At 35.1% G+C, this 24,009-nt stretch overlaps 2 protein-coding genes and 1 non-coding gene across 3 annotated transcripts; 1 reads left to right on the top strand and 2 right to left on the bottom strand.

Annotated features, from left to right (window-relative positions):
- Positions 1–7,515: 7,515 nt before the first annotated feature.
- LOC140007293 (uncharacterized) lies at positions 7,516–10,767 on the bottom strand. The gene is made up of 3 exons (XM_072050015.1): positions 9,229–10,767; positions 8,940–9,075; positions 7,516–7,559 (listed from the first exon to the last, which is right to left on the bottom strand). Exons 1-3 carry the CDS (start codon positions 10,765–10,767, stop codon positions 7,516–7,518), a joined length of 1,719 nt encoding a protein of 572 aa, XP_071906116.1.
- Positions 10,148–10,254, top strand: LOC113691144 (small nucleolar RNA R71). Its single transcript, XR_003448557.1, has one exon. It is a non-coding gene; the product is annotated as a small nucleolar RNA R71 (small nucleolar RNA).
- Positions 10,768–11,916: 1,149 nt separating the features above from the next.
- Positions 11,917–22,287, bottom strand: LOC113689353 (cysteine-rich receptor-like protein kinase 25). Its single transcript, XM_072050840.1, has 7 exons — positions 21,454–22,287; positions 14,768–14,911; positions 14,559–14,683; positions 14,260–14,470; positions 13,876–14,113; positions 13,589–13,739; positions 11,917–12,849 (listed from the first exon to the last, which is right to left on the bottom strand). The coding sequence occupies exons 1-7, from the start codon at positions 22,256–22,258 to the stop codon at positions 12,484–12,486; spliced, it is 2,040 nt and encodes a 679-aa protein (XP_071906941.1). The 5' UTR covers positions 22,259–22,287; the 3' UTR covers positions 11,917–12,483.
- Positions 22,288–24,009: the final 1,722 nt, after the last annotated feature.

The raw sequence follows: 24,009 nt of genomic DNA, 5'->3' as shown, positions 1-24,009 counted from the left end.
ACCTGAGAAATTAAGTGGACTTTGTTTGTATGTACATCAATGGTCCCTCTTAACTAATTATAAATAGTTCTTTAAAAAACTCATGAAGTAGCACATTGCATTTGAAATCAAGATGGGGTGGAGCAGTGGCGGTGCCAGGAATTTGTTATAGGGGGAGACGGGGGAAACTAAGGTTGAGTATAACTTTATTACAAAAAGGAATAAATCAAGATTAAATGAGCAAAAAAAATTCAAAACGTTGAAATAAATTTTAGTGGTTATATTTTGATTGACTTTTAGCTCTAGGAATTTTTTTCTTAGTTGAATTTCAGAAGAGTCGTAATATTTGATTAATGTTGACCATTTGAAGTACCCATAAAAATGTGGACATTCTTAGATGTAGAAATTTCAAAGTTGGGGGAAGGGATGAATTAGGTGGTATAGAGGAGCTTACACTAACAAAATCCATAAAAAGTTTAAAAAAAAATAAAAAGCTTCAAAGCTTCCAGGTTCAACACTTGTTTCAAGTGTCCTTTTATTCAATTTTCTTGCTCCCGATAGTCACAAAATACTCAAATCTCAATAAGTTACTAATTAACCTGAAAAATCACTAGTATAATTAAGTGCAAGCTTTATGTTTTAGAAGTTCTAAAGCTTTTGATTTTTCGTCTAAAGCAACCACAAATGTTTCATATTGATTTTCAAAAGTTTATTCTATTGACAAGTTTTTTTTTATATTATCAATAACTATAACCTTGTCTAAAACCATTCTTTTAGTTCTCCTAATCATTGCAGCAGAACTAGTTAAATTCACTATATTCATTAACACAAAACAGAAACATTGAAGTTTATCTAATTGAAAAATAGAAGAAGTAATTATCAATTTTATTTAATCTAAAATGACAGTTTATCGGACTAATGAGGAAAGGATAACTAAATTTTAAACCAACAGAGGCAAGAAAATTATTGTTATTATAAATGTAATCTAATGACACCCAAGATCCAAATTCATTTAATTTATATATATTAAACGCACAAAATAAAAGTTTCATCTTTGAATGAATATATAAAGAAAGTTGTAACCAAGAAAATCTAAAAGTCAATTTTTGTCTTCCATCAAAACGAAACATAGAAAAACAAAAGATTTGCCCAATAGCTAAACTGAATGCTGGAGGCTTGGGTAGATGAATTAATGAAACATTGCAAATAAAATTATCTTAGGACAAAATTTTATATAGAAATTTACAAGACGAAAATCAAGAAGTTACACAGGATAGGATATGGAATTTGCATGGTTATCCTTTTAAGGGAAAAAGCATAATTAATTTAAAACAAAAGGTCAATAGGTAACGGTGGGATGGTGGGTTTTTCAATTGTTTTGACTTGGGCTTTCTGTTATAGGATTGGGTAACTAAATTGGTATTTGGGCATTCTTATTTTTTATGGAAGTAGTTGACATGGCGGAATTTGGTTTTGGACGGGAATCAGAGTTGGACTTTTTTTTTATTTATTTATTAGTACGAGACATATGCATGAATGTTAGGGGTGGAGACTTCTTCTTTTTTTTTAAAACTTTAAGAATAATTTGTGAGTAAAATTAAATAAAAAAGAATAATTTATAATTGAAAAAAAAAGGCATATGCTTTGTGGTTCTGAGGAGGGTTCAATTCACAGTGTTAGTACCGAGAAGGAAGCATTGCTTGTTGGAGTCAAGACCTCTACTACGCCATTCTATTTCAGATGATTGTGCCATGGTTTCTAATTTAAATTTGGATCAAAGTATTATTTCAACTGATGTCAAAAGGCCACTTATTAATGAACCTATATTTCATCCAATCTATCATATATAAACATACACTAAAAATCATTATTTGTTAGATAAACTAATTTTAAATAAGGGCAAAAAACTGCGGTGGTCCTTAAATTTTTAACTTTACACATTTTTAGCCCTCCAACTAATAAGTGCATAAATATAATCCTCCAATTAATAAAAATGTGCAGTTATAGTCCTTCCGTCCAATTTGACTGTTTAGATGGATGGACAACATATAATGGATTGCTCACATGACATTTATTTTTGGAATAATTACAAAACCTCCCTAGAGGTTTCTAACAATTTCATTGAGCTCCCTTGAGATTTGGAAAATTACACCTACTTCCCTTGATTTGATAGTTTTAGTAACAAAACCTTAAAATAATATTGACTTGGTCAAATTTTTAAATGAATAACCAAAAATACCCTTGTGTAATGAGTTTTAATTTACTTTCCTATACAATTATAAGATTATCTAGTATAATTATAAGAAAAATGTGCCAAATTTTTCATGTCCATACCTATTATTTGATAAACAACTATAATAATATTTTTATGACTATGATAGGATACTTTTGATGGTATTTTATTATGGATTTATAAGATAAAAAAGAAAATGTTGAAATAATTTATTTAGAATTTATGAATTTTTTGAATAGTTGGATTATCATAATTTAATAGTGATTTTGGACCATTTTCTTTTGATTTATTGTTAATTTTAATACCAAAAAATAGAAAACAAAGATTAGCAAAAATATTGTATTGTATATAAAGTTAACTCATCAAAAAAACAATTACTTGTCGGACATTTGGTTACAATAGAAACTAGAGGTAATAGTGGTAGTTCTACCACTTTATTGGCAAAAAATTTTTTTAAAAAAGGAATAAGAAGGAAAAGAATGAAAAATAATTTTAAAATTCATTCTAAGTATAAACATACCAAACAAGGAAATTTCATTAAAATATTTAAGGGTAGTATTGTCATTTTAAATGATAAGGAGGTATGTATAATTTTTAAAATCTCAAGGGAGCTAAATGAAATTGTTAAAAACCTCAAGGGAGGTTTCTGAAATTATCCCTTTATATTTTGTATCATTTTTGTATCATCCCGTCCATCTTAACGGCTAAATTAGACGGAAGGATTACAACTACATATTTTTATTAATTGAAAGACTACATTTACGCACTTATTAGTTGGATGACTAAAAGTGCACAAAGTTGAAAGTTTGAGGACCACCGCGGTTTTTTGCCCAAAATAAAGACCCTAGAACACTTGCTCTATGACAAGGAAGACAAAAAACAGGGGAAATATTTATTATTTTTGTTTCATTTATCTTTACATCCAGATTTTTTTTATTTGATGCTTAAAGCACCAAATAAGCATATAGAAAAAGGAAATTGGCCCACCATTAAACCTTTAAAATTACCACCCTGAAATACAGCACATTAGCAAACAAATTACCCTTTTGAAAAAAAAAAAAAAAGAGACCCACTCCTTATGGTGCTTTAAGGGCACAAAATATAAACCCAAAAGATAAGACAACATTTAAATCAGTAACTAATCTAATCTAATTTTATTAGATGATGTCTAATTTGATACGGATAAAACATTTACATATCTTAACTAAGGGTGCACATCAGGATCATCATGATTTGAGACTTTTTAGGCACCCAATTATGTCTTGCGACCTAAACTTCCTTTTAAGTGTTCTACTGTTACACTAATACACCATCACCTTTGATATCTGGACACCAATTTGAGTTAAAAAGTTTTAAAAAAATGATGAAATACAGAGTCCTCCTTAAAGTGCCAATAGTTTTTCCTGTCAATCACAGCATCACAGATCACAATTCCCTGGCTTTTCCTTACCCAGAAAAAGAAAGAATGAAATGAAGGAAAGAAAAATCCAAGATGAAGAATAAGAAATATTTTGTTGATCTGCCATTATCTCTCATACACTTGCTAAGATATTCACTTGTATAATTTTGGGTTAATAATTTTGTATTTTTTAATATCAATTTCCATACTCTAAATTTCATCTATGCATTTGGGGATTTCATAGAATTTTATATACCTTTAAATTCTCAAGATTTCTAGGTTATTTGTGATTATTTATGTAGCAGAATAATTCACAGATGTAGTTATTCACTTGAAAAAGTTCATATGCTAAATGTGAAGATTGTATAAATGCATCAACTATCCTTTTTCTTTTTTTGCGTAATCATTGATAGTTGGGATAGCCATCAGATTTACACAATTATATGAATGGTTTTTTCTTTGCTTGAAGAAAAGGGAAAAAGATTGGCTAAGTTACATTAAATGAATAAGGAAAAGAATAAAGAAAAGAGAAAATTAAATGACAAAATTGGGTAAATACTTTGAACCAAAAAAAAAAAAAAGAAGGAATAACAAATACGAAGATTGTATGAATGCAAGTACAATGTTATTACAATAGAATACTTAAGAAAGCTTAGGTGATAATAAATCATTGAATGCTGAAAAAGTTCCAAATCAGGATGAATCTGATATAATTTAAACTCTTTTTAACTAATAACACACTCCAAGAATTGTGAACCAAGACAGCCTTCATATTGGTTTTGTTACCAAACGTATACAATGATATAATTGATAGACTCAGTTTGGAAGCCAACTTTGCTATGTACAAATGGTAAAAGTTCAAGACATACTGTTTGTTCGATCAGCTGGGGATTAATGTTCATAAATAAAATTGCTCTTCTATTTTTAAAAAATATCTAAAGAGCGACAACAACTTGCATTTTCTTTCAAGCACATCCTTATACCCCTAAGGTGGAAGAAGTCAATTAGTGTGAAGAAGCAAACATTGAAGCGATCCCCTAATTTCCAACAATAGTGGGCAAATTTAGATACCTTCCTGGTTAATGAATCATGCTTCAAAATCTACAACATAATGCTGATGATGAACTTGATATTTTCTTCCAGAATTGGCCTATTTCTTCCTTCATCTGGGATATGGTTTATGACAGGTGCCGAACCTGTGCAATAATAATTACTAAAAAGTTCTAATTACCACCACAAATAATTATAGAACAAATCCAAGTACTGGAGCAGGGACCCTAGGTGTGCAATGGGTTACTTGATTCACCCTGTTCCCGAAGAGTTTGCTTGATCCGATATACCAGATTAATCTATAAGAATATTACTTTTGTGTACAATGGCAAGTAGGGTCGATTCCACAGGGAGCGGGTAGGAATTTATTTCTTTCCAAATTAGTAGAATGGAATTGGGGGATTTTCAATAGGAGGCAAACAAATAAAATAAAAATAAGAATAAAAATAAAGCGAACTAAATTCAAAACCAACTCACACAGCACAATTCACTAAAAATAGCAATTAATAAGATTCCACCCAAAGGATCAACTGCTCAGGCACGGTCCAATTAAATGATCATCGATGCAAAGATATTTCACCCATTCATCACTAGATTGGTTATAGTTATCAATAAGCTCTGACAACCAGTTCTTCCTTACCTTTTCGACAGTCAAGGTGCGACCATTGACTGCTTCCCTAACCAGATAACAACCCTAGGTACGACCGTAGGAATTTAATTACCCAATTGCATTAAAGCTAGAAGAACCCAACACTAACCAATAAACACGCTAAGAGGGTTTATTTAAGTTAGATCCTGCGTTTCTCCATCATAAAACCAATTATGGTGGTTGCCACGGGGTGTCAATTAAATGAACAATTACGGATTCTATTTAATTAACGTGGCAGTAGGCTATTAAATTAAATCAAATACCCGGCCGTTGATATTCAATTAATCAAATACCCATGAACAATTAATTCAGAAAACGCACGAATAATAACGAATTGGAAGAAATAATGAAAGCTTGATTAGATCTCACAGGTGTGGTGGACCGCGCCCTCGCGTCACCCTTTGGGTAGAGGAGAAAATTAGCCGCTCCTCATCATGTCAAACTCACGCGATTTAATTGATTTCATCCACGCGAATATCCAAACAATTAATTCCAAGGAGCGGAGCGATGCGAATTAACTAAGGAACAAATGGGAAATTCCCTTGGTTCATTTTCTTATATTCGGTCGCTCCTGGAGCAGAGTCAAGAAAAGGAATAAAAGCGATGAAAAATTGTAGCAAATCAAAAGCGAACGTCAAAGGCGTCTACAGCAAAAGATTGAAAAGGGTGAACTCCTAAGCTAGTCTAAGTTGCGGCTGAAGAAAGCCAAAAGCCCCAATCAAAAGCGTCTGACTGCTGACAAACCTAGGAAAAGAAAACTAAGCCTAAAAAGTAGATGCCCCCTTGAATCTTCCTTGTTTCTCTTTTTATATCCGCCGCACAAGAGACGTAGAAAATAAAAAGACGTCTGGAACAAAGGCCTGGAAAAAAGCTTTGTCTCCAGAGTTCTGATCCCACGCTTCGGGTTCAAGTGGACCGCAGTCCGGCTTTCGGTTTCGTCCTCCTTCTAAGGCGTGGTCACGCTCTGAAATGAAAAGTCTTCTGGAAATTTACCCCGCGATATCATTTTAATGCTAACCACCTACAATTCACACAAATATCAAATATGAGTGAAATTCCCTTTCTTAGCACCATGAATAGCCAAAATTAGAACAAGATGACAATGCAAAACGTGCCAAATAACGGCTCTATCAAATCCCCCCACACCTAAACAATGCTTGCCCTCAAGCATTTCGGAGCTCCGAAGTACAACCAAGAGAGCAGAGGTCATGTAGTAGTCTATACTAACACAAGCATCTAGGGTCCCTGACAATATCACCAAAGGTAGAACACACCGGACATGTTGTAATTCAAAAAATATATATGAATACTAGGAACGCTCAATTCAACATCACGGAATGCCATTACCATAGGCTTGCACATTTATCACATCTCCACCACTTAAAAGTGAACCAAACACATAAATCAAAGGGACTTTAATAGGGTTGTAATGGGGCTCAGGTGAAAGGCGGGTTAAGAAGGTATAGATAGGGGTAAAGTGTCAAGAGAATGTCCGAAACTTACCAATAATCACAGTGCTTTACCGGAGGAGTTTCACTAACAAGGCAGTTTCCATTTGCTGTACACCCTGTACAAGTGCCCCCAATTTTTTCTCTTTCTCTCTCTTTTTTTTTTTGATTGAATACTGCTCGCAAGGCGTGGGCACGCCTTATAGCCCATAGTCCTCTGGTCACGAGGTCTCTTCAGGATTTTTTTTTTTTTAAAGAGAAAGTCCTGTAAGGCGTGGGCACGCCCTGTAAGCCAAAGTCCTCTGGTCAGTGGCCTTTTTCCAATTTTCCCTTCTTTATACAAGGATAGCATCATATAGCTCCTAATCTAACAGCACTTGCAACCCCAATTTTGTTTGCTTTGCACAAATGATGGAATTCAGGCATCCCTTGACAACACAGGGGTAAACAAGAAAGTTTAAAGAGGGCTTGGGTTAACAAACACGGATAACAACCAGAAACGAAGGACAAAAGCTCAAATTGGTTCACTATTGGGAGATAAGATGAGGGCTTGATTTTTTTAGATAGCTAAAGAGGGTTAAATCCTAAATGCCCTTATCATTTCAAATGCATCCAATTCAACAAAAATGTGGCCTTGACATGTATAAACTAGCAAGTTCTAGAATGCCAATACCATGTGTGATACCTACTCAATCAAACAAAAATAGAGCAAACAAGAATAATGTGCTCATATAAGGCTCAAAAACTCCCCCAAAAGTTACAAGAATGGGTCAATTCCAGCATATTCAACATTCAACGACACTGCCAAGGGAAACAAAATGCACAGCTAGTATATTCGACCACATATCCACTCACTTTGATTGTGTCATTCATCACAGCAACATGCCCTAATACTAACAAGCATAGAAATAGCCAAAAAGCCGCCTAACTACAATGTTTTCATTTTTTTTCATTTTTTTTCGTTTTTTTTTGTTTTTGTTTTTTGTTTCTGTTTTTTGTTTTTGTTTTTTGTTTTTTTTTTTTGAGTAACAATGAAAAAAAAAATAACAAAGAAAAAAGAAATAATGGAAGCCACTAATCCCCCCACACCTAAAACCTACATTGTCCTCAATGTAGAAAAGACAAATGAAGTATTAGGGGAAAAGAAAAGAAACTTCCCTGACCACCGGGGAGAGAAAGTGAGACACTAAGGCGGAGGAGTTGAGACGGCTGCGTGCACAAGGTGGTGTGGTGGCGGCGGACGCAACACCAACAGGAAGGAGAAGACTGAAGTTCCTTTTTCGGAAGGGTTGGAAGGCGTGGGCACGCCTTAGAAGTTATAGTCGTCTGATCGTCAATTCCAAAACTCCATTCCTTAGGTGTGATGACCTAGCGTGGGCATGCCTAGCTGCCAACTTCCTGTCACAAAATAACAACCCACTAAATGACACTAACACTTAACAAAAACTTCAAAAATATAAGAAAACTAAAACAAAAGAAGCCTTGGGTTGCCTCCCAAGCAGCGCCTTTCTTTAATGTCTTTGGCTAGATATAGCACCACTCTTTAGTCTGGATGTAATTGAATTTTCCTTGTAATTGGTGGCCCTCCTCCAGGATCCACATGGCCATTGAGTGCAACTTTTTTCCTAAATTTTCTCTCAATTTTTACCTCATGAATTGCTTTCATCCTATAGGACTTGTTCGCAGCAACATTAGATTTACCCCTATAAGCAAACTTAGAAAATTCTTGCACAGAGGGATCAGTGGTATATATAGCAAACATAGAATGAGAGTTAACAGGATGTTTCATTGTATCAAAAATATTAAAATGGACTATTTCTCCATCAAATTCCATCGTGAGAGTACCCTTACTAACATCAATTTTAGTTTGGGCGGTACTCAAAAATGGTCTTCCTAATATAATGGGTGATGGATTTAGGGCACTTCTATCATCCATGTAAAGCACATAAAAATCAGTAGGAAAAATTAATCCATCTACTTGCACTAAAACATCCTCAAGTATCCCATCCGGATAAGCACATGTACGATCAGCCAATTGAATTATTATCCCCGTTTCTTTTAAAGGTCCTAAATTTAGGGAATCATAGATTGACTTAGGCATCACATTAATAGAAGCCCCTAAATCTATCATGGCATTTTTGATACTAAAATGACCAATCTTACAGGGGATAGCAAACATACCTGGATCTCCGCATTTGGGTGGGAGTTTCCTTTGAAGTACAGCTGATACATTCTCTCCTACCATCACTCTTTCATCACCCCTTAACTTTCTTTTGTTAACGCACAAGTCTTTCAAGAACTTTGCGTACTTGGGTACCTGTTTGATCGCGTCCAATAGGGGGATGTTTACTTGAATTTTGCAGAAGACATCCAGGATTTCTTTTTCCTTTTCTGCCCTCTTTGTCTTTTCCAACCTGCAAGGAAAAGGAGCTATATTAGATTTAATAGGGATCGAAGGAATAGATGTTACCTTAGGCTCTTCGCGAATGTGTCCTTCTTCCTCTATCTCCTTCTCGATCTCGTCTTCACTTGTAGTCTTCAAGTTCGTGACCTTTGACCCCTCCACTTCCTTGCCACTCCTTAATGTCATGGCGCTTACATTTCTGGGGTTTGCCTCAGGTTGCGATGGCAATTTCTCATAGACGTGGGACTCCAGGCGATTAATGGCAGTTGCCATTTGACTCATTCGAGTTTCCATGTCCTTCATGCCCGCCTTGGTATCATGTTGGAACTGAGTAGTGCTCGCGACCAAGGTTCTAGTCTCCTGCTGGAGCTGAGTGATGGTCGTGACGAGCTGAGTGGTAGTCGTGGCCAAACTCTTGACAATTTCCTCCAAAGAACTCCCTGAGCTTGAGGACGAGGGTTGAGACTTGTGTTGCCAAGGTTGCTGAAATCCTGGTGGACGATTGGAGAATGTATTTTGCGGCCTATCACCATAGCTGAAATTTGGGTGATCTCTCCAACCCGGATTGTACGTGTTGGAGTATGGGACGTACAGTCTACGAGGCGCGGGCACGCCTCCAGCCATGTTCACTTGTTCAACTCCATACTCTTGTAACATGGGGCATGAGTCAGTGGGGTGGCCCATATTTGTGCAGATTCCACATACCTTTACTTGGGCCACATTTCCCACAGCTAACTGTCGAACAACTGATGTGAGCTCTGACAACTGTTGTTGAATGGACGACGTCTCCACCTCGTTGACCCTACGGGTAGGGTTACTCTCACGAAAGTCAAACTGTTGAGAATTCTCTGCCATAGCTTCAATAAGCTCCCACGCTTCCTGCGGAGTCTTGTTTGCCAGCGCTCCCCCACTCGCAGCGTCAATGATACTCCTATCAGTTGGTTGGAGTCCTTCATAGAAATATTGGATTAACAGCTGCTCACTAATTTGATGCTGCGGGCATCTAGTGCACAACTTGTTAAACCTTTCCCAATATTCATACAAGGACTCCCCGGGATATTGTTTAATACTGCAGATCTCCTTCCTCAAACTCGCAGCCCGGGATGCAGGGAAGAATTTTTCCAAAAACTTCTTTTTCAACTGTGCCCATGTGGTGATACTACCTGCTGGTAGGTAGTACAACCAATCTTTAGCTGCATCCTTGAGAGAGAATGGAAAGGCTCTCAGTCTAATTTGCTCTTCAGTGACCTCAGGAGGTTTCATACTAGAGCAGACCACCTCGAACTCCTTAACGTGCTTGTGGGGTTTTTCACCCGAGAGACCATGGAAAGAAGGTAAGAGGTGAATCAACCCCGACTTCAGTTCGAAAGCAGTATTCTCAGCCAAAGTGGGGAATGTGATGCATAAGGGCTGGTGAGTCAGCTCCGGGGCAGCCAGCTCCCTTAGTGTTTGGGTGTTGGCCATGCTTACTTCGTCTTCTACTGACTCGTTTGCAATAAATAAGGGCCCTTCTTTTCGCCTCTTGGTCTCTTGCCTCCGCCTACGCACTGCCTTCTCAACTTCAAGATCGTATACTAATTCACCTGTGCGAGAAAAATGGGGCATAAACTAGCAAAAATATCAAGAAGAATAGAATAAAATAAAAATAAAATAAAAACTGAATTTGAAAAGAAACAAATAATCCAAACGCCAGCTCCCCGGCAACGGCGCCAAAAATTGACAGGTGCCGAACCTGTGCAATAATAATTACTAAAAAGTCCTAATTACCACCACAAATAATTATAGAACAAATCCAAATACTGGAGCAGGGACCCTAGGTGTGCAATGGGTTACTTGATTCACCCTGTTCCCGAAGAGTTTGCTTGATCCGATATACCAGATTAGTCTATAAGAATATTACTTTTGTGTACAATAGCAAGTAGGGTCGATTCCACAGGGAGCGGGTAGGAAATTATTTCTTTCCAAATTAGTAGAATGGAATTGGGGGATTTTCAATAGGAGGCAAACAAATAAAATAAAAATAAGAATAAAAATAAAGCGAACTAAATTCAAAACCAACTCACAAAGCACAATTCACTAAAAATAGCAATTAATAAGATTCCACCCAAAGGATCAACTGCTCAGGCACGGTCCAATTAAATGATCATCGATGCAAAGATATTTCACCCATTCATCATTAGATTGGTTATAGTTATCAATAAGATCTGACAACCAGTTCTTCTTTACCTTTTCGACAGTCAAGGTACGACCATTGACTGCTTCCCTAATCAGATAACAACCCTAAGTACGACCGTAGGAATTTAATTACCCAATTGCATTAAAGCTAGAAGAACCCAACCCTAACCAATAAACACGCTAAGAGGGTTTATTTAAGCTAGATCCTGCGTTTCCCCATCATAAAACCAATTATGGTGGTTGCCACGGGGTGTCAATTAAATGAACAATTACGGATTCTATTTAATTAACGTGGCAGTAGGCTATTAAATTAAATCAAATACCCGGCCGTTGATATTCAATTAATCAAATACCCATGAACAATTAATTCAGAAAACGCACGAATAATAACGAATTGGAAGAAATAATGAAAGCTTGATTAGATCTCACAGGTGTGGTGGACCGCGCCCTCGCGTCACCCTTTGGGTAGAGGAGAAAATTAGCCGCTCCTCATCATGTCAAGCTCACGCGATTTAATTGATTTCATCCACGCGAATATCCAAACAATTAATTCCAAGGAGCGGAGCGATGCGAATTAACTAAGGAACAAATGGGAAATTCCCTTGGTTCATTTTCTTATATTCGGTCGCTCCTGGAGCAGAGTCAAGAAAAGGAATAAAAGCGATGGAAAATTGTAGCAAATCAAAAGTGAACGTCAAAGGCGTCTACAGCAAAAGATTGAAAAGGGTGAACTCCTAAGCTAGTCTAAGTTGCGGCTGAAGAAAGCCAAAAGCCCCAGTCAAAAGCGTCTGACTGCTGACAAACCTAGGAAAAGAAAACTAAGCCTAAAAAGTAGATGCCCCCTTGAATCTTCCTTGTTTCTCTTTTTATATCCGCCGCACAAGAGACGTAGAAAAGAAAAAGACGTCTGGAACAAAGGCCTGGAGCAAAGCTTTGTCTCCAGAGTTCTGATCCCACGCTTCGGGTTCACGTGGACCGCAGTCCGGCTTTCGGTTTCGTCCTCCTTCTAAGGTGTGGCAACGCTCTGAAATGAAAAGTCTTCTGGAAATTTACCCCGCGATATCATTTTAATGCTAACCACCTACAATTCACACAAATATCAAATATGAGTGAAATTCCCTTTCTTAGCACCATGAATAGCCAAAATTAGAACAAGATGACAATGCAAAACGTGCCAAATAACGGCTCTATCAGTTCAGTAATTGATGCATCATTGACAGAGCTTGGAGCTGAAATTATTTGAGAGTTGGATTGATCAACTTTCAGCTCGTCTACCCTGCTCTCCGATCCATTGCTCCGGAAAACTGCCGGACGATGTGGAGTTGGTAGGGAAACAGAACCAGGATTGAGCATGCAGACCACGGAAGCCATTGTGGGTCTTTTACTGGCATCTTCTTCAACACATAGTAAGCCAACTTGGATGCATTGAATGACTTCATTTCTGGCATAAGAATCTCCAATGCTTGAATCCAAAAGAGCTAAAGTTTGGCCGCGTCTCCAATGGTTCCAAGCCTTTTCGAAATAATCCCACTCATAAGGTGTACATTCTTAAAAACTTCAATCAGCTTAAATAGATATACAGGTAAATGTCAATATTCACAATAGGCAATTGTCAATACTCTCTATTTCAAGCTTAATCATATAAAAAGATAGATTGATCTTTCCTACACTGACAGTGTACACACTGTTGTCAGCGTTGGATGAACAACAACTATGCAAAATTTGAATTTCAAATTTTAACTTTTACACATATATCATGAATCCAAAGGTGATAATGTATATACTGTCAGTCAGTGTATATGAGATTTATTCATAAAAGATTTTGAATCGCAGCCTTTTTTCCCATCATTGTAGTTAAGTATAACCGAAGAAAGAAGTACAATGGTCTTTACTGAAATTCACAAGTACTCTATTCTGAGTGTGTGACAACGTACAAAACGAGAGAAAGAATAGCAATTATGACAAGTCTTGCATCGGACATCTAAAAATTTCCATAAGAAGCACATAAACAGAAATACGTATTTATTTAGGACAGGTAGTTCATAAATTATCGTGCCATTTTGGTCTGGTTCACACAAAAAATGGTATTCCAAGTTTAGGTGAATTTAATAATGAAAAAAAAAAGGAAAAGATAAAAGGTTGAAAATTAGGAGTGCCAATATCAAATCCTCCTCCCCAGTGCTGCAAAAGCCAAAAAAAAAAAAAAAAAAAAAGTAACAACTATAGCAAAGGTTTTGCAATTTGTACTTACATAGCTTAGAAGGTCTTCGGAATCTCTAGATTGATGGAAGTCACTGCTCTTCTTGCCCGTGACAATTTCCAAAATTACAACCCCAAAACTAAACACGTCTGACTTTAGTGAGAACTGACCCCACCTTGTATATTCAGGAGCCATATAACCACTACAAGCCACAACCATTGTTATAATCAGCACAAAGATAATCCGAATGATGCAATCAAATGGAGGTGTACATAATTTTCCATGAAAGATTCAAAGTGATATTATGTGAGAAAAGATAGTATGGGAGCAAAACTTACACCGTCCCTGCAATTCTATTTGTGTTTCCTTCATATTGATCAACTCCACAAATCTTTGCCATGCCAAAATCTGCTATCTTTGGACTCATATTTCCATCCAATAATATATTACTTACTTTGAGATCGCGATGAACAATTCTTAGACGAGAATCCTCATGCAGATAAAGAAGTCCTTTTGCTATACCTCCAATGATATTGTAACGTCTTGACCAGTTCAATGATCGTTTATTTTCTGGATCTACACAAATTTAAACACAATATATTGTGCTAGGATTGAGAATTATTAAATCAATAACTCCAGAAAGCATAATCAAATAGGTAAAATAGAACAAGATCACATGGAACAACAAAAAATTACTATAAGTATGTCTAGATTGAACCCACCAAAGAGAAAGTAGTCAAGGCTTTTGTTGGCAACAAATTCATAGATGAGTATCTTTTCTTCTCCTTCCAGGCAAAATCCCAATAGCCGAACTAGATTTCTGTGTTGAAGCTTTGCAACTACTACAATTTCATTTTTAAATTCTTCTGCACCTTGCACTGAGCTCCTTGACAGCCTTTTGACAGCTACTTCTTGTCCATTACCAAGTACACCCTGAGTAAACATGCATACTAGAATTTAATTGAAATATTAAATGTGTAGATATTCAAATTCACAAAAGCAAAATATTTCATGCAAAGACCTTGTATACACGACCAAATCCACCTTCGCCAATTTTGTTATCCACAGAGAAGTTATTTGTGGCAATTTGAATTTCAGTTAAGCTATACTGTAAGGATTCGGCTGTTAAGATTTCAGCAACTCCATCTACACCAGGGATAAGCGACTTCACTCAATTTATTAGTTCAAAAACCTCTGAGGTTTCCTGTAATTGCAATCAATAAACTTTACCACTTGTTTCCGGTGCCATTGCAACACGACTCTTCCGCAATCTTCTTTTCAGGAAAACTAAAGCCATGATAAATAGCACAACAGCAACCCCAATTAATGGGACAGCAATTGGAAAAACTGCTCGTGGGGGTCTTCGTCCTTTGCCTGGATTAAAGGAAGTTTAATTTACTTCAAAAGTCAGCTCATAGGAGATCAAGTTTGCTGAACTTTGGGTTAGTGTAACTCCGAGACGGCCCATTACACAGACGGATAGCTATGCAAGAACACATTATTTGAAAAAATATTCTTTCAGTATCTTTAAAAGTTTTTCGCTGCCTTTTCGTCTCACATACTCCATGTTGACGGTAAATAAAAAAATTTTGACAATCAATTTTCAATCCTAGCATACTAATTGTTCTAGTTATGGATTAATAGAATTAAACTCCCCTGTGGCTTCAGTAATTTACAAACTTAGCTCTGTGCTTGATCCAAAGTACAACTACGCTTGTAAATGAGGCTGTCCAGACCCAACCGTTGGATATAATCAAATGACAACAATGCCTTACTTTAAAAAGACTTGGAAAATAAAAATTAAAACAAATGGGATAGCATTTTTAGGCACAACAATTGCTAGCAAAAAAAGCCGAAGATAATTAATTACTAAATTTAGAAAAGCTGGGTGGCAAATTAGCAAATAGGTGTTTCCCCCAGAAGAACAAGAAAGTACGTGTCAGAATAGAACGAGATAAAAGACAAAGAAGTGGAGAAGAAACATTAAATATAAAGTAAAGGAAGATGCACCAATACTAAGAAGAAAGAATACAAGATAGCCAAACCGACGGTGTGGAAAGGTAAAATAAAATGAAAGAAGAAAGCACCCTCTTCGTCTCAAACCTTATTTACTCCATTTCAGATCTATTACAACTGCCACCGCAATCACCATAACCACCTCCTCATTTTAACGTACTTACTCCCATTCAATTCCCTCGAGACTGGTATCACCAAGTCATTTTCTCCTTTCTACTTTTTCCTTCGCTTCATAAGCACGCAGACATACATACGTACACGCATCACGCGTACACACATACATATATGGTGTTACAGTTGTGGAATTTGAACGTATGTAATGGTAATGTTGGTAGAGGAGATTTGGCCTTTTTTGTTTCCTGAGAAGGAAAGGTAATGCAGCTTTTGAAAGGGAAAATTGTTCAAAACATATTTCACATTTTGTTTCATGAATTTTTTTGTTATTCACTTTTAAAATTATAATTTTACATCTCTTACAAAATCAAATTAGTAAAAATTTGGTCCCAACTTAAATTTTTGATAATTTCTTATCCTGAATCCATTATATGATCCACACATAGCCATTTTTTTGGGCAAAAAAGTGAGACCCATCTGTAATTAAATAATCGATTCAATTTATATTCATTTTTGTTCTAAAAAATGTACGTTAGTGGGGATTTTGGAACATTTACCGTCTTTTTTTGTTGACCCAGTCAAAGTATAAGGTGTCGGTCGAGACTCGATGTTCACTAATGCAAAGGAGCTCATATCCCTTCTGGCATTGTTTTGAAAATCAAATTGGTTGGCCGGTTCAACCGATCGGATCGTAAATCAGTCATAACTCCGGTCCGATTCATATTTTGGGTTGATTGGAGTTAAAAATCTATAAGAACTGTTTAAACCTTGCGAACCGGATTGAATTGTTGACCGCCGGTTTTTTGTTTTCGTTTATTAAATTGAAAAAAATATATAAAAAAAGAATAGATTTTCCTTAACCCTAAAGACTAATTATTAAATGGCACATCCACTCACTGTCTTCTCATTTTTTGCCTTTTATCAAGTTTGTATCTCTGTTTTCTACTGACTTCCTTCAAATTCCAAACTTCTTTTTTTTTTCAAGTTATAATCTCTAAATCCCAAAAACGTAAATTAAAAATTTAAACTCATAATGTCTAATTCCCATAGACGTGAATTTTGTATAATTTTAGAATATTGTGGTATTTTGGGTTGGATTTAAGATTATTTTTTGGTAGATACAATTGAGATTAAGATGAAATTTATTTGTTACAACTTATAATTTAAAATTTTATTTGTGAAAATCCAAATTCTTTGAAAATATTAAACTTTTCATCATATAAAGTCTTAAATTAGTCCATTGCATGTCTTATTTTGTACATATATATTTATATAAATTATTTTTTTAAAAATTCATTGACCAGAATTGAACCGGTTTGATCGATTGAACCTCGATTTGAATACCTCGCCGGTTCAATTAACGGTCCGAGTTTTAAAACATTGCCTTTTGGTCATGGCATTATTAGGGACCCAGGACCTCTATGGTTACAAGCACTGTTTTTAAACTCGAACCAGACTAGTCGATCCAACTGGTCAAACCGAGAACCGACCAATTATTCGGTCTGAATCATCTTTAAAAACAGCATGTCAAAAACTCGACCAAATCCGGTTTTTATTGGGTTTGACCGAAAAACCAGTAAAACCTGGTTTTGTACTTTTTTTGGCTATATTTTTGCCAATTGCTGATTCTTTTTCTTTTTCCCAAAATTTTCATCATCTTTAAAGCCATAATTTGATCCCTCCAACAATTTGGTAATATGTATTGGAAATTGAAAGCAAAAAGTTATAAGAGAAAATGACAAAAAGGAAGAGAGAAGATAGATCTATGAATATATCCTCATTATCAACTTCTAAAGACCAATATCTAAACAAAAAAGAAGAAAGAAAGAAATTAACAAAAGAATGAAAATAAAGGAAGAGAGAGGAATCTTGCCTATTTGAAGAAAAGAAACAAGAAAGAAAATCACAAAGTGAAAGGAAAAAAAAGAGAATGCAGAGAATGAAACCCCCTGCTAATTTGGTGATGATGCATGCTAGTGATTTGATGATGTCATGTTTTTTCTTTTTCCTTTTTAATTTGGTGAATTTCTGTTTTCTAATAACATTGGTTGAAGTTGACTGGAAAAAGCAAAAAAAAAAAAAAAAAGGAATTCCTTTTTGATTTGGTTGAAGGTTGAGGAGAAGAAGGAGAAGAAAGAGGCGGAAATGTTTCCGCCTGATGCATGAGGAGGAATTAATGGCGTCAAAGTATAAGGGACGGGTGTTTGGACCGAGTGAAGAGTAGGAAGACCAAAGATAAGGCCAGGTGGCAACTGCCTTCCAAGTCTAATTTTTTTTTTAATTTTGTGTTTCGACCCTTTATGTTTTGAACAATTACAATTATGCTTGCAACTTTCTTTTATAATTATTGTGTGCAACTTTAGCTTTTGCACTTTGTGCAAATAAGTCTCAATTTTGTTTAAGACTTATCATGCATGTGCATTTGAACTTTATAAACGTTAACAAATTAATTTAAAATTTGATTGTTGAATTTTTATTTAAAATTCGTATTAAGTATTTGATATTGATTTGTCATTTTGTTCAATTTGTTTTAAGAATTTGATGTGATGCAAGGACTATGAGGTAAAAATGAACCTAATTAATATATTAATAGTATTTTTTCCATATTTTTTATTTTAAAAAATGAATAATATTTATGACATCATAATGACATCATCCGGCTTTTAATACTAGTCCGACTTGATCGAATCTAATGGCCCCTGACCCTTGAACTCAGTCGAGTTTCTTGCCAGTCCGAGTTTCAAAACATAAGTTACAAGTGCCACCAGAGAGGGTGTTTTGTAGCTCAGATGAGGCCAAGTTTACTTGTCCTGATCTTGGCAATGAGAAGCTTAGCACAATTAACTTGCAATCCTACCAGTCTCTCACCCCATTATCAATACTTAGGATTACTTAGTACTATGATCAAACTTTAAAGTTTGATTGGTAATTTGGTCAAATTTCATGGAAATACATGCACAATAGGTCTAACTTATAATTTGGCCAATCTCAAGGGAGATGAATACACAATAGGTTTTACGTATCACTTCCTAGCTTACTCTCGGTCCCATCTTGTATTATATTGTCATGTATCCTTCATAAACAACCTATTTTAACTCTTTTTTTTTTCTTCTTTAGAATTCCAAGAACCACTAACTATGTAAAAAAAATGAAAATAGACTAAAATGCCAAATTTTGATTTAAAAAATCAAATTTTTACGAGTTTTTTAGTATATATATTTTTCATTTCTTTATCATATATTGGTTTTAGTTGTTGTATTTTGATCTTTTTTTAACCCTATTAGTCATAGTTGCAACTCAAGGACAAAAGCGGGGTTAAAAAAAGGATGTTCATGCAGAATACATGACCTACTACATAAGGTTAGGACAAGAAGTAGCACAAGGAGTGGAGAGAGCAGATCCATTGCGAGACAAATGTAATTAATTGTTTGATTAATGTGAATTGTAATAATACCTTTTACCATCAATGATTTAATGTTTCACCTCATAATCTCCTTATGCTTTTGAAATTATCATCTTAACCCGGGCCCTTGTAGATAACTGTTTTTTTTTTTGTTAAATCAAATTTAAAGAGGGTAAATATGGTATTTGGTTGATTAATTGCTAATATATATTTTTTACATTTTTTTTCTTGGCTAATTTTCAATTTGGAGCCTTAAATTATGGACTCTCTGCAACTCTAATCCTTAAATTTTAATTTTGAATGCTTTACTCCCTAAAGTGTGATATTTATCCTACTTTAGTGCTTAATAATTATTCTGTATCTTGACAACTAGTTTTGTCACAAAACAAAGAAAAACTCAATGGCTCCTCTCACAAAAGCACAAGGTAAAATTGCAATTTCGGAATGATAAGGGGTTGCATGGCAAAACATTAAACCACAAAGGAGTAAAATTAATTTACCTATTTTAATATTTTCAAACTAGTGGAAAAAATGTATTCCACTATAATGGAGAATCTTTTACATGCATAGCACAAATCCTTGATCTTCTTCAATGTCCTTGTCTAAATTTGGAGAAACAAAAGTGAGTTCTTCTTAGCGTTACGCCATGATAATTTCATTTTGAAGTTAATTTTGCAAATCAACACCATACATAATATACCTCATAAACTATTTCAGTTATACACAAAAAGTTAAATTTGAATTGACAAATTTGTTATGTTCAATTAATCGTTACAAAATTTCCATGATCTTAAACTCTTTTATACTGGTTTAATTGTTTCTTCCAAATTGAATGCAAAAACTTTGTCAAATAGACTTTATCTTTATTTATGCTGATCAACCAATAAAAATAAAATAATAACATCATAATATGAGTTTTAAAAACCGTATATTAGATAAATGGATGAATAACTAAACAGAAACGAAATGGAGAGAAGCCCAATCAAGCCATCATAACTAAAGAATTCTACGATGGCCACCATACTATTAAATCAATATATACTCTATAGTCAATTAACGTCCGAATGCTTGCGAAAAGGCTATATATGTACATAATCATGAGTGTCATGATCAGTATGATGTGCTTATGCTGAAATCTTACTATTTTGCACTACATGCCGACGTTTCAATTCAACTAAACTATTAGTTACGTGATGGTCTCCTTTAGGTATATATTTTCGTTCGGCACTAAATTTACACCAATTTATTCTAAATTTACACCTTGTACAACTTCTAATATCATTAATCTCAATTATAAATGCATTAAAGGTGTGGATCTAAAATAAAGTTATGTGAATACAGCTCTTTCATTTTCATTTTTGATCCAGAAATCAATACAAACAAAAAAATTGTAAGACTTAAGACTAAAGGTTCCAGAACATACCTTTAGAAAGACAAGGAGGAGGGTCAACAATAAAATTTAGGAGGATTTTCTTAATTTTTTTCATAGATCTTCATGAAGATTCATTGGCGAGAGCGAGTTTTAAGTGTATTAGAAAATTACATTCTCAGAAGACGAGTTAAAAGTGATATTTTACCTGTTTCACCGTGGTTTAGAACAAATAGTGGATTCTATTCCCCATAACTTGTGTTTAGTTGATTCTTCCATTCTTGTGATTTTCCTTAGTTTACTTATTTTGCTTACCTTCAATTTATATTTTTTATATTATATTTGAGGTTATTTAGATAATAGAGCAAGTGAAAAAGTCTTAGTAATTGTAAATTTGCCCCTCGTGGGATCGAAAATAGTAATACCTCCTATACTCATTAAACAAACTATATACCAGCAGAATTCGAGATAATTAGATTATTAAATTTGGTGCAAGGCAAGACCTCGTCAATTGGATAAATGAATGGAAAACTAAAAAGAAACGGAATGGAGAGAAGCCCAACCCAGTTTCGCAAACCAAGCTATCATACACAAGGGATTCTACGATGGCGACCACGCTATTACTTCAATATATATTCTATAGTTAATTACTATCCTAATGCTTGCAAAAATGCTAAATATGTAGATGATCACTGTCTTCTGAAGTATAAGTCCACTTAAAATTCTACCATATATGACAAATCATGAGTGCTATGATCAGTATGATGTGCTTATGCTGAAATCTATTTTGTACTATATGCCAATGGTGAAATTTACTCCTTGTACAAATTCTACTATCATTCATACCAATTATAAATGTATTAAAGGTGTGGATTTAAAATAAAGTTATGCGAATATAGCCCTTTCATTTTCATTTTCGATCCAGAATTCAATAAAAACAAAAATTGTAAGATTTAAGTCTGTTTTTAACACTAGGAAAAAAATATCTGGTCAGAGCAACGCTCCAGGACATACCTTTAGTGGAACTAGGAGGAGGAGCACCGGTGAAGGAATGTAAGTTTGTCATAGGCGGTGGTGCAGGGAATGCACTATTGTAGAAGCCGTAGAGCTCATACCTAATATTACAGCTTGGAAAGATTACTCTACCTCCCACTCTGATAGCACAACAAAGGGTCAGATTGGTTCTGATAGCACTTTCAAGGCACGCTTTGCAGTCATCAACAGATATATCTGGTGTGCACTGTGTAAGGGCATACAACGTCTGAAAAGCGGAAAAGTTGGCTTGTTGAACAGCAAACTTTTTGCCCCATGTTTGATTTGCAGCCTGATCCGCAGCGTTATACAACAAATTTCCCAATAGCAATACGAAGTTGTACCAGTTCGATTCAGTGACATTCTGTGTATTGTACATAGCCACTACCACTCTGGAATCAACCTTGGAGAAGATTGTCTGGTCAGAAAAACGCAACAAGCACTCGTCATACCAAACAATAGCAGCCGTCTGATTCGGGCACTCTTGAAATACTCTTGTGCTGGCATTTGCTACACATTCTTTGCAAACATCAGCGCTGAGATCGCCTCGACAGAGAAAGAGGCCATAGACCGTGTTAGAAGGGTCATTGCCAGTACTGAAATTATAGAAGCCATTGGTGTCTGTCCGAGATGCATTTGAAGATAGGGTGTCAAGCACGAAATTTAGATTGGTTCTGTAAATGCTGCCGGTCGCACTGTTAGGGTTGTATGTTGTATTTTCACAGTAAGGCGCAAGAAAATTAACGGGGCTAGTGAGTTTGGTATGGAAGCTAAGCAAACAAAGCATGTAATATTTGAAGTGGAACAACAAATTTCTGGAGATCATTTCAAAGGAAGGCATCAAAAGAGTAAAAGGCTAACAGCCTACAAACTAGATTGGTAGATTAGGAGCCAAATTAAGTATTGTTTGAGGGACCATGAAAGTTGTATAAGCCAGGAAAACTTATGGCCTGGGAAAACTTGACCTTGGCAGACAACCAACTCGCCTGGACGTGAACCATCAGCTGAATGGTCTCTAACCAAAATTCAATACGTCAGTAATAGATTTTTACCGTTTGACCAAAAAAAAAATAATGGATTTTGACGGGAATGCAAATTTCAGGATGCTAACAACTATCAAACAACGTCATCGTGGAGGATAATTGTAATTTGACTAATGCTCTATTGAGTAAAGTGGACCCAAATTGAATCTCTATCTATTAGTTCAATACTTTTAAGAAAAAGTTCTCTATATATAGTTAAAAGGATAAATTATACACATAATCCCCTATAGATTCATTGATTGTCACATGACAACCCTAATATTTTCAATATTCATATAAAACCTCTATGGTTTCATATAAAATAGAAATTTTACAAAAAAAAATCTTATGTTACACAATTAGTTGAACTATTATTATTGCCCTTACTTAAATATTAAATCGAACAACAATCAGACCACCTTGTATAAAGTTATAGAAGAATTATGTGGATAAATACAAAATCTATAGAGGGTTAAAGTGGATATTTATGAATTGTAGGAGCATTAAGCGGATATCACTAATTCACCACATGCATTTTTGGAGCACATCTAGTTCAATCACTGTAACCATTGATGTTTTCCGTCTATTTTTCATATTACATGAAACAATAGGGGTTTATGCGGATATTTTGAAATGTAAAGGAGATCATATATTAATATAAAAATCCAAGGTGATTACATGTAATTTACCATAAAATCCCGTAAAGTCTGTCGCATTTTAATTGGATTGAAACTTTCCAATAATTTTTGTTGTAAAAAATGCCAATAAACTGTCCAACTACTTGTGTTTGCAATACATACGTGTTCACCATTTTGTCAAACTGATTTACATTTCTTAATCTTCTTTTGATTAATTCAAAGGAACCCTCAAGGAAAGCAACGTCTACCCATTTATTAATGACCAATTCCGCGTTGCTTTGTTTTAAAAAATTCATCAAGTTTAAGGGCCACTTTTTAAACATATTTACAAGGGTGCCTGGAGCATCAGTAAGAAGCGACCATTATGATGGTTGCTGATCTTTGTTTTTGCAAGAAACCGGTCACAATAGAGCTACTCCTGTAAATCCTCGTTTATGTTATCAGTTTTTGTGAACCAGGGTTTTTCGAGAATGAAAAGGAACTAATATTCTCTTGCTCCATATTCTAACTTAAGCGATGACCAACCTAAAAATCCCCACTACACTACTAAGTAGTAGGCCATAATATATGCTTTCCTGCTGTGGATGAGAGAGAGAGAGGATTGGAGGTGGAAAAGAAAGAGAAGGAAATCTTTGTTATTGTTTTGCATTAGAATCTTTAATATAGGAAGAAAATCAAAAAGAGCTCTAACATTTAAAGGAAATTTGTGATCCTATTGCCAATTGCGTTTGTACACATATCTTCTCAATGATCCAATATACTCTTCTTTAGACTGACCCTCCATTTCGTTGACCTCATTTTCATACGTCGAGAGCTACATACATTAAGCAAAACCGCTATGATTATCTAACCTAAAAAAATTTAAGGGTAAATTATAT

The sequence above is a fragment of the Coffea arabica genome, chromosome 5c (assembly GCF_036785885.1).
Source record: "Coffea arabica cultivar ET-39 chromosome 5c, Coffea Arabica ET-39 HiFi, whole genome shotgun sequence".
Taxonomy (NCBI): Eukaryota; Viridiplantae; Streptophyta; class Magnoliopsida; order Gentianales; family Rubiaceae; genus Coffea; species Coffea arabica.
This window is presented reverse-complemented; position numbering and strand designations above follow the sequence as displayed.